Source organism: Panulirus ornatus, chromosome 55 (genome assembly GCF_036320965.1).
Source record: "Panulirus ornatus isolate Po-2019 chromosome 55, ASM3632096v1, whole genome shotgun sequence".
In the NCBI taxonomy this organism is placed as follows: domain Eukaryota; kingdom Metazoa; phylum Arthropoda; class Malacostraca; order Decapoda; family Palinuridae; genus Panulirus; species Panulirus ornatus.
This window is the reverse complement of record NC_092278.1, coordinates 14,000,389-14,012,422: the sequence shown is the minus strand read 5'-3', so window position 1 is coordinate 14,012,422 and position 12,034 is coordinate 14,000,389. Positions and strand designations below refer to the sequence as shown.

Sequence of the window (12,034 nt, the reverse complement as noted above, 5' to 3'; positions counted from 1 at the left end):
CGCGTGTCGTAGAAAGCGACTAGAGGGGACGGGAGCGGGGGCCAGAAATCCTCCCCTCCTTGTATTTTTTTTTTTTAAACTTTCTAAAATGGGAAACAGAAGAAGGGGATATATATATATATATATATATATATATATATATATATATATATATATATATATATATATATATATATATTTTTTTTTTTTTTTATACTTTGTCGCTGTCTCCCGCGTTTGCGAGGTAGCGCAAGGAAACAGACGAAAGAAATGGCCCAACCCCCCCCCCATACACATGTATATACATACGTCCACACACGCAAATATACATACCTACACAGCTTTCCATGGTTTACCCCAGACGCTTCACATGCCTTGATTCAATCCACTGACAGCACGTCAACCCCGGTATACCACATCGCTCCAATTCACTCTATTCCTTGCCCTCCTTTCACCCTCCTGCATGTTCAGGCCCCGATCACACAAAATCTTTTTCACTCCATCTTTCCACCTCCAATTTGGTCTCCCTCTTCTCCTCGTTCCCTCCACCTCCGACACATATATCCTCTTGGTCAATCTTTCCTCACTCATTCTCTCCATGTGCCCAAACCACTTCAAAACACCCTCTTCTGCTCTCTCAACCACGCTCTTTTTATTTCCACACATCTTTCTTACCCTTACGTTACTCACTCGATCAAACCACCTCACACCACACATTGTCCTCAAACATCTCATTTCCAGCACATCCATCCTCCTGCGCACAACTCTATCCATAGCCCACGCCTCGCAACCATACAACATTGTTGGAACCACTATTCCTTCTAACATACCCATTTTTGCTTTCCGAGATAATGTTCTCGACTTCCACACATTCTTCAAGGCCCCCAGAATTTTCGCCCCCTCCCCCACCCTATGATCCACTTCCGCTTCCATGGTTCCATCCGCTGCCAGATCCACTCCCAGATATCTAAAACACTTCACTTCCTCCAGTTTTTCTCCATTCAAACTCACCTCCCAATTGACTTGACCCTCAACCCTACTGTACCTAATAACCTTGCTCTTATTCACATTTACTCTTAACTTTCTTCTTCCACACACTTTACCAAACTCAGTCACCAGCTTCTGCAGTTTCTCACATGAATCAGCCACCAGCGCTGTATCATCAGCGAACAACAACTGACTCACTTCCCAAGCTCTCTCATCCCCAACAGACTTCATACTTGCCCCTCTTTCCAAAACTCTTGCATTCACCTCCCTAACAACCCCATCCATAAACAAATTAAACAACCATGGAGACATCACACACCCCTGCCGCAAACCTACATTCACTGAGAACCAATCACTTTCCTCTCTTCCTACACGTACACATGCCTTACATCCTCAATAAAAACTTTTCACTGCTTCTAACAACTTTCCTCCCACACCATATATTCTTAATACCTTCCACAGAGCATCTCTATCAACTCTATCATATGCCTTCTCCAGATCCATAAATGCTACATACAAATCCATTTGCTTTTCTAAGTATTTCTCACATACATTCTTCAAAGCAAACACCTGATCCACACATCCTCTACCACTTCTGAAACCACACTGCTCTTCCCCAATCTGATGCTCTGTACATGCCTTCACCCTCTCAATCAATACCCTCCCATATAATTTACCAGGAATACTCAACAAACTTATACCTCTGTAATTTGAGCACTCACTCTTATCCCCTTTGCCTTTGTACAATGGCACTATGCACGCATTCCGCCAATCCTCAGGCACCTCACCATGAGTCATACATACATTAAATAACCTTACCAACCAGTCAACAATACAGTCACCCCCTTTTTTAATAAATTCCACTGCAATACCATCCAAACCTGCTGCCTTGCCGGCTTTCATCTTCCGCAAAGCTTTCACTACCTCTTCTCTGTTTACCAAATCATTTTCCCTAACCCTCTCACTTTGCACACCACCTCGACCAAAACACCCTATATCTGCCACTCTATCATCAAACACATTCAACAAACCTTCAAAATACTCACTCCATCTCCTTCTCACATCACCACTACTTGTTATCACCTCCCCATTTGCGCCCTTCACTGACGTTCCCATTTGCTCCCTTGTCTTACGCACTTTATTTACCTCCTTCCAGAACATCTTTTTATTCTCCCTAAAATTTAATGATACTCTCTCACCCCAACTCTCATTTGCCCTTTTTTTCACCTCTTGCACCTTTCTCTTGACCTCCTGTCTCTTTCTTTTATACATCTCCCACTCAATTGCATTTTTTCCCTGCAAAAATCGTCCAAATGCCTCTCTCTTCACTTTCACTAATACTCTTACTTCTTCATCCCACCACTCACTACCCTTTCTAATCAACCCACCTCCCACTCTTCTCATGCCACAAGCATCTTTTGCGCAATCCATCACAGACGAAAGAATGGCCCAACCCACCCACATACACATGTATGTACATACACGTCCACACACGCAAATATACATACCTATACATCTCAACGTATACATATATATACACGCACAGACATATACATATATACACATGTACATAATTCATACTGTCTGCCTTTATTCATTCCCATCGCCACCTTGCCACACATGAAATAATAACCCCCTTCCCCCCCTCATGTGTGCAAGGTAGCGCTAGGAAAAGACAACAAAGGCCCCATTCGTTCACACTCAGTCTCTAGATGTCATGTAATAATGCACCGAAACCACAGCTCCCTTTCCACATTCAGGCCCCGCAGAACTTTCCATGGTTTTCCCCAGACGCTTCACATGCCCTGGTTCAATCCATTGACAAGCACGTTGACCCCGGTATACCACATTGTTCCAATTCACTCTTTTCCTTGCAAGCCTTTCACTCTCCAGCATGCTCAGGCCCCGATCACTTAAAATCTTTTTCACTCCATCTTTCCACCTCCAAATTTGGTCTCCCACTTCTCCTCGTTCCCTCCACCTCTGACACATATATCCTCTTGGTCAAGCTTTCCTTACTCATTCTCTCCATGTGACCAAACCATTTCAAAACACCCTCTTCTGCTCTCTCAACCACACTCTTTTCATTACCACACATCTCTCTTACCCTATTATTACTTACTCGATCAAACCACCTCACACCACATACTGTCCTCAAACATCTCATTTCTAGCACCATCATCCACCCTCCTGCGCACAACTCTATCCACAGCCCACGCCTTGCAACCATACAACATTGTTGGAACCACTATTCCTTCAAACATACCCATTTTTGCTTTCCGAGATAATGTTCTCAACTTCGCACACATTCTTCAGCTCTGAAAAAAAGGAGCCTACCTTATCTCACTACTCGGACAACCTGGCAAGTACCCTTCCTGTCAACTGCCTATGTGCAGTAATATCTCTGTGAGGTGAGACCCTATGCTTTCGCACAGTTTGTGAAACAGGTGAGCATTAAGTGGCCATGACTTTATAAAGCTGATTACTTTAATGACATCATTCGTTACCCCATGCTACTATGAACTCATTTTTTGGATGCTAATGATTCTCTGTGAATGATGCAATGAGTCCACTCCACATCAGAATTTTCCTTCTTAATCCGTTCACTTTCCCAGTCATGGATGCAGCAGCGTCTGTACACTTGCTAATCAAAGATTTCCAACTAACAACTAAGTCTTGTTCAGAGAACTGATTAATAACATCGAAAATAGCTTCTCCAGTTGTGTGTTCTAATTTTTTGAAAAAAGTGCATTTTCATTTATATCATCTTCATCAATGTATCTCACAAATGAGACAAGTTGAGCCTGTCCACTGACGTTAGTTGATTCGTCAAGTTAAAGTGAAAAAGACTGGCTTGTTTTCAGGTTATTCACTTGATCAATAATATCTATATCTACTTCATTTACCCTTCAAGAAACAGTTGGTCAGCTGCCTTTATATCTAGCATTTTTTCAGCTACCACAACTACAGCTAGCGATATCAGTACTTCAGATGTATTAAATGGCTTTTCAGCTCTAGCAATTAATAAAGATACAGCGAAAGATGCTTCCAGAGCCCTGCTTCATGTTGTGAAGGCTTTTTTATTTGTTGTCTAGGAACACTTAAAATCAGAGTTTTCTTATAAAAACTCTGCCGATTAGCCAACACGACACATGTTTTATGTTAAGGTGACGTTGGAGGTCAGCTGGTTTCATACAACTGTTGGCCAACCTCTCCCCACAAAAGAAGCACAAAGCTTCGAGAGGATCAGAATTTGCAGAAGTAAATATAAAAAAGCACATAACCTTCCTTGTATCACTGATATATAGGTAGGTCTGTTTTCTTTTTCTTCACAGCTGCATGATTTCCTTCACTTGCATTGCTGCTGTGGCTGCTACAGCTATCACATTTTAACTATCTATCCATATTTCCTGCGGGAAAAGAAATAACAGTGTCTGTAAGCTTACATGTGAATATGAAAAAGAGGTGTTCATACTTTCACTCCTATGATGAAACTGAGCAATAGTGACTCAAGCAAGGAGGTCATCAATGTTCCCATATACATCCTGTCCCATTTCCTCTCCCTCCCCCTGACTCCCATCTCCCCTCAACTTCTTTCTCATTCATTTTAATTCTTGCTCTGTTCTCCTACCATTCACTTAAGTTGGAAACTGTGTAAGTGTTGTGATTATTCAACTATTCTACGCTCTTCAACAATCACCCATGCGCACAAACACATGCTCAGTAAAGTTACTGATCCAAGATGCCATAAGACCTATATGCAATACAGTTTGATAAAAAATAAATTATCTTCTCACGTACCACTTTGAACAATGCTATATACCCCTAGGGGTAAACGTACCCCAGTATGGACAACACTGCTTTACACAATCCTCAAATTTCAATTCTTTACCATTCACTTCTAATCCATCTGTGTTTGTAAATATTACATTCAGTCTGATATTACCATCACCTGTGTGTGAGCTGTCTTTAATTTTTGTCAGTCTGTCTCTTTGTCTGTGTATCTATCTGTCTGCATGTCTGCCAGTCCATCCATCTGTGTGCATGACAGTATTTTTTCTCAATGTTTAGTTTAGTGTTTTCTTACAGCAAAAGCTCAAACATGTTTCCAAATCAGTTATCCAAAAATCACTCTTTTCAGTATTTTACATGACAGAAATCTAAATTCGTGATTCACTGGAGAACTTATTTGACTTCCATAACCAGGATTTATGTGCATGTAAATCCTGCCTACGAAACTGAAGAGTACAAATCTTTTCCAATGAAAGAGTGAAAAAGGAAACTGCAGGGATGTATCTGTATCATATCCTTTTTTTTCTTTTTTTTTTTTTTGTCGCTGTCTCCCGCGTTTGCAAGGTAGCGCAAGGAAACAGACGAAAGAAATGGCCCAACCCCCCCCCATACACATGCCTTGATTCAATCCACTGACAGCACGTCAACCCCGGTATACCACATCGCTCCAATTCACTCTATTCTTTGCCCTCCTTTCACCCTCCTGCATGTTCAGGCCCCGATCACACAAAATCTTTTTCACTCCATCTTTCCACCTCCAATTTGGTCTCCCTCTTCTCCTCGTTCCCTCCACCTCCGACACATATATCCTCTTGGTCAATCTTTCCTCACTCATTCTCTCCATGTGACCAAACCATTTCAAAACACCCTCTTCTGCTCTCTCAACCACGCTCTTTTTATTTCCACACATCTCTCTTACCCTTACGTTACTCACTCGATCAAACCACCTCACACCACACATTGTCCTCAAACATCTCATTTCCAGCACATCCATCCTCCTGCGCACAACTCTATCCATAGTCCACGCCTCGCAACCATACAACATTGTTGGAACCACTATTCCTTCAAACATACCCATTTTTACTTTCCGAGATAATGTTCTCGACTTCCACACATTCTTCAAGGCTCCCAGAATTTTCGCCCCCTCCCCCACCCTATGATCCACTTCCGCTTCCATGGTTCCATCCGCTGCCAGATCCACTCCCAGATATCTAAAACACTTCACTTCCTCCAGTTTTTCTCCATTCAAACTCACCTCCCAATTGAATTGACCCCCAACCCTACTGTACCTAATAACCTTGCTCTTATTCACATTTACTCTTAACTTTCTTCTTTCACACACTTTACCAAACTCAGTCACCAGCTTCTGCAGTTTCTCACATGAATCAGCCACCAGCGCTGTATCATCAGCGAACAACAACTGACTCACTTCCCAAGCTCTCTCATCCCAACAGACTTCATACTTGCCCCTCTTTCCAAAACTCTTGCATTCACCTCCCTAACAACCCCATTCATAAACAAATTAAACAACCATGGAGACATCACACACCCCTGCCGCAAACCTACATTCACTGAGAACCAATCACTTTCCTCTCTTCCTACACGTACACATGCCTTACATCCTCGATAAAAACTTTTCACTGCTTCTAACAACTTGCCTCCCACACCATATATTCTTAATACCTTCCACAGAGCATCTCTATCAACTCTATCATATGCCTTCTCCAGATCCATAAATGCTACATACAAATCCATTTGCTTTTCTAAGTATTTCTCACATACATTTTTCAAAGCAAACACCTGATCCACACATCCTCTACCACTTCTGAAACCACACTGCTCTTCCCCAATCTGTTGCTCTGTACATGCCTTCACCCTCTCAATCAATACCCTCCCATATAATTTGACAGGAATACTCAACAAACTTATACCTCTGTAATTTGAGCACTCACTCTTATCCCCTTTGCCTTTGTACAATGGCACTATGCACGCATTCCGCCAATCCTCAGGCACCTCACCATGAGTCATACATACATTAAATAACCTTACCAACCAGTCAACAATACAGTCACCCCCTTTTTTAATAAATTCCACTGCAATACCATCCAAACCTGCTGCCTTGCCAACTTTCATCTTCCTTATTTTTCCAATATACAATTAGATCCATTTTGCATACACTTCATATACATAAAATGCAATTTTGTAAATGGGTGCATCCTCAGAGCAAAGCTGAGGGAATGTGAAGTTCATTAGATACATTTTAACAGAAAAAAACACTGACCTTTCGAACAAATTGCGGAAGTGGGCTTATACAAACAGATGGTCTAAGAGGATTGAGAGCTGCAACTAATTTATCATGTTCATCAATACTGAAGTTCCACTTTCGAGAGACAGCATCTAGAATAAAATAACAAAAGAATTAAATCATTAACTGAAAAGTAAATACCAGATGTGCCATGTATTAAGCAAAAACCTACAATACCAATTATCTATTTAGCATATAAAGAAAAAATATTAAAACATTATTAGTCTGGCATTTCTTCACTATTCTAAAATACACTGAATGCCATTCTAACAGACTAAATGGGGTAAGGGCAGCCCATCAGAACACTGCTTAATCTTCACAGCACACCAAATCAAATTTTGCCAAAGCAAACAAAAATCTTTCTCAACACAATAAGTATAATACACTACTACCTACTTTTATTACCTGATCAAACCAACTCAAAACACAAATTGTCCGCAAACATTCAATTTCCACCAAATCCACCCTCCTCTGCACACTTTCATCTATAGCCCATGCCTCACATCCATACATCATTGTTGGGACACTATAACTTCAAATATCCCCATTCTAGCCCTCTAAGATAAAAACCTCTCCATAAGGTTCCATTTGCTTCGATGTTCACTCATAGGTATGTGAAACACTTCACTTCCACTAGATTTTCTCCAAACTCACACCCCAACTATACTGTCCCTCTAACATGCTAAACCTAATAACCTTGCACTTACCCACATTTACTCTGAACTTCCTTCATTCACACCTTTCCAAACTCAGTCACCAGCTTCAGCAGTTTCCCACTCAAATCTGCCAACAGTGCTGTGTCATCAAAAACCACTTCACTCACTTCCCAGGCCCTCTCATCCTCTATACATTGCATAATCACCCCTCTATCCAAGACTCTTGCATTTACCTCCCTTATCACCCCATCCATAAACAAATCAAACAGCCTTAGTGACATCACATATCCCTGCCACAGACTAACCTTCTCTTGAAACCACTCACTCTCTTCTCTTTCTATTCATAAACACACCTTACACCCTTGATAAACCTTACTGCGTCTAGAAGCTTTCCTCCTGCAACAAATAACTGTAAGACCTTCCACAAGGTATCTCTACTAACTCTAACACATGCTTTTTTGAGATCAATAATTGTTTTTCACCCATTTTTTAAAGCTGACATCTGGTCCACACATCCTCTACCCTTCTGACACCGCACTGCTTCTCCCATCTGATGCCCTGTACATGCCCTCACCCTCTCAATCAATACCTCTCCCAAAATTTACCAGGTACACTTAACAAACTTATAAATCTTGTTGTTTGACATCACCTTGTCCCTCATGCCTTTAACAATGGCACTTATCAGCATTGCCAATCCTCAGGCACCTTCACGATCCATAATACACTAAAAATACCTAACCATCAACATACAGTCACCCCATTTTTAATAATTCACTGCAATCCATCACTTCGCCTTGGGCTAATTTCAATCTGTTCACGCAAAGACATATGTTAAACCTCCTCTCCTGTTTCAGTTTCTAAAAGTAGCTACAATTGTGCATCCCCTAACTTCACTGTGCACACCACCTCGACCAAAACACCCTATATCTGCCACTCTGTCATCAGACACATTCAACAAACCTTCAAAATACTCATTCCATCTCCTTCTCACATCACCGCTACTTGTTATCACCTCCCCATTTACGCCCTTCACTGAAGTTCCCATTTGCTCCCTTGTCTTACGCACCCTATTTACCTCCTTCCAGAACATCTTTTTATTCTCCCTAAAATTTACTGATAGTCTCTCACCCCAACTCTCATTTGCCCTTTTTTTCACCTCTTGCACCTTTCTCTTGACCTCCTGTCTCTTTCTTTTATACTTCTCCCACTCAATTGCATTTTTTCCCTGCAAAAATCGTCCAAATGCCTCTCTCTTCTCTTTCACTAATACTCTTACTTCTTCATCCCACCACTCACTACCCTTTCTAAACAGCCCACCTCCCACTCTTCTCATGCCACAAGCATCTTTTGCACAATCCATCACTGATTCCCTAAATACATCCCATTCCTCCCCCACTCCCCTTACTTCCATTGTTCTCACCTTTTTCCATTCTGTACACAGTCTCTCCTGGTACTTCCCCACACAGGTCTCCTTCCCAAGCTCACTCACTCTCACCACCTTCTTCACCCCAACATTCACTCCTCTTTTCTGAAAACCCATACTAATCTTCACCTTAGCCTCCACAAGATAATGATCAGACATCCCTCCAGTTGCACCTCTCAGCACATTAACATCCAAAAGTCTCTCTTTCGCACACCTGTCAACAAACTTATACCTCTGTAATTTGAGCACTCACTCTTATCCCCTTTGCCTTTGTACAATGGCACTATGCACGCATTCCGCCAATCCTCAGGCACCTCACCATGAGTCATACATACATTAAATAACCTTACCAACCAGTCAACAATACAGTCACCCCCTTTTTTAATAAATTCCACTGCAATACCATCCAAACCTGCTGCCTTGCCGACTTTCATCTTCCTTATTTTTCCAATATACAATTAGATCCATTTTGCATACACTTCATATACATAAAATGCAATTTTGTAAATGGGTGCATCCTCAGAGCAAAGCTGAGGGAATGTGAAGTTCATTAGATACATTTTAACAGAAAAAAACACTGACCTTTCGAACAAATTGCGGAAGTGGGCTTATACAAACAGATGGTCTAAGAGGATTGAGAGCTGCAACTAATTTATCATGTTCATCAATACTGAAGTTCCACTTTCGAGAGACAGCATCTAGAATAAAATAACAAAAGAATTAAATCATTAACTGAAAAGTAAATACCAGATGTGCCATGTATTAAGCAAAAACCTACAATACCAATTATCTATTTAGCATATAAAGAAAAAATATTAAAGCATTATTAGTCTGGCATTTCTTCACTATTCTAAAATACACTGAATGCCATTCTAACAGACTAAATGGGGTAAGGGCAGCCCATCAGAACACTGCTTAATCTTCACAGCACACCAAATCAAATTTTGCCAAAGCAAACAAAAATCTTTCTCAACACAATAAGTATAATACACTACTACCTACTTTTATTACCTGATCAAACCAACTCAAAACACAAATTGTCCACAAACATTCAATTTCCACCAAATCCACCCTCCTCTGCACACTTTCATCTATAGCCCATGCCTCACATCCATACATCATTGTTGGGACACTATAACTTCAAATATCCCCATTCTAGCCCTCTAAGATAAAAACCTCTCCATAAGGTTCCATTTGCTTCGATGTTCACTCAAAGGTATGTGAAACACTTCACTTCCACTAGATTTTCTCCAAACTCACACCCCAACTATACTGTCCCTCTAACATGCTAAACCTAATAACCTTGCACTTACTCACATTTACTCTGAACTTCCTTCATTCACACCTTTCCAAACTCAGTCACCAGCTTCAGCAGTTTCCCACTCAAATCTGCCAACAGTGCTGTGTCATCAAAAACCACTTCACTCACTTCCCAGGCCCTCTCATCCTCTATACATTGCATAATCACCCCTCTATCCAAGACTCTTGCATTTACCTCCCTTATCACCCCATCCATAAACAAATCAAACAGCCTTAGTGACATCACATATCCCTGCCACAGACTAACCTTCTCTTGAAACCACTCACTCTCTTCTCTTTCTATTCATAAACACACCTTACACCCTTGATAAACCTTACTGCGTCTAGAAGCTTTCCTCCTGCAACAAATAACTGTAAGACCTTCCACAAGGTATCTCTACTAACTCTAACACATGCTTTTTCGAGATCAATAATTGTTTTTCACCCATTTTTTAAAGCTGACATCTGGTCCACACATCCTCTACCTCTTCTGACACCACACTGCTTCTCCCAGTCTGATGCCCTGTACATGCCCTCACCCTCTCAATAGCTACTCTCCCACAAAGTTACCAGGTACACTTAACAAACTTATAAATTTGTTGTTTGAACAATCACCTTGGTCCCTCATGCCCGTATAAAATGGCACTTATACATGCATTTTGCCAATCCTCAGGCACCTTACAACGATCCATATATACACTAAAAATCCTAACCGATCAACAGCACAGTCATCCCATTTCTTAGGAAATTCAGCTGCAATGCCATTCACTTCAGCCTGAGAACATAAAATAAAGAATTCTGCTCAAGTCCCCAATGCATTTCACAGAAGGAAAGTAAGAGGAACATGAGCTGGGGGTTAAAAACCCTCCTCTTCCTGAATTTCAGTTTCTAAGAAGTAGCTAAGCAAAGAGTGTGCATCCTCCCTGAACGTTCAGGCTGGAGATGTTTGAATATTGCAGATGTAACCAATATGAAAAGAAAGGAAAGACAAGCAGTAAGCTTGAGGAAAGGACCCTGGATGTTTGGTCTCTAAGTAAAATGAAACAATGGAAAAGGTGAATATAGTTTCAGAATGTCTCAAGGGTAAAACCAGGAGTTGGTGAGAGACTGAGAGCTAAGGAAGAGGTAGCACTACTGCTGAAGCATGAATTGTGAGAATATGTGAAAGATTGTAAGAGAGTGAGCTCCAGACTAATACGGGTAAAAATGCAAGTGGATTACTAGAGCTGGGTAATTATCATAAGCACTATGAAAAGAACCATGGAGAGGTGAGTTTTGGTTGCAGCAAAATGAGTGTGTTTACAGTTTTGATACAAAAGATCAGGTAATAGTGATGGGTGATTCAAGTAAGAGAGTGAGTAATGCTGGAACATAGATTCACTCTCTCTCTCTCTCTCTCTCTCTCTCTCTCTCTCTCTCTCTCTCTCTCTCTCTCTCTCTCTCTCTCTCTCTCTCTTCCTTGCAAGCTAGATGGCTAAACGTGTGCACCTGCTGTCTCTGTACAATCAGGTTGGATTTTCTCTTATTTGTCATCTGTCCTTGACCACTAGTTATATCAAAAGAGAAAGGTATAGACATTATCTGTAGAAGGAA

At 41.1% G+C, this 12,034-nt stretch overlaps 2 protein-coding genes across 3 annotated transcripts in view; both read right to left on the bottom strand.

Annotated features, from left to right (window-relative positions):
* Nucleotides 1–7,576, bottom strand: part of LOC139765735 (SWI/SNF-related matrix-associated actin-dependent regulator of chromatin subfamily A-like protein 1) — a 280,919-nt gene extending 273,343 nt beyond the window's left edge. The window contains exons 1-2 of the mRNA XM_071693552.1: nucleotides 7,567–7,576; nucleotides 7,040–7,155 (exon numbers count right to left, since the gene is read on the bottom strand). Of these exons, the coding sequence (XP_071549653.1) occupies nucleotides 7,040–7,155; nucleotides 7,567–7,576 (126 nt within the window). The remainder of the gene's footprint in view (nucleotides 1–7,039; nucleotides 7,156–7,566) is intronic.
* A 2,112-nt stretch (nucleotides 7,577–9,688) lies between these two features.
* Nucleotides 9,689–12,034, bottom strand: part of LOC139765402 (uncharacterized) — a 61,452-nt gene continuing 59,106 nt past the window's right edge. For both annotated transcript variants that reach the window (XM_071692759.1, XM_071692758.1), the window contains one exon: nucleotides 9,689–9,840. In XM_071692759.1, coding sequence (XP_071548860.1) covers nucleotides 9,704–9,840 — 137 coding nt within the window. In that variant the 3' untranslated portion in view covers nucleotides 9,689–9,703. The remainder of the gene's footprint in view (nucleotides 9,841–12,034) is intronic.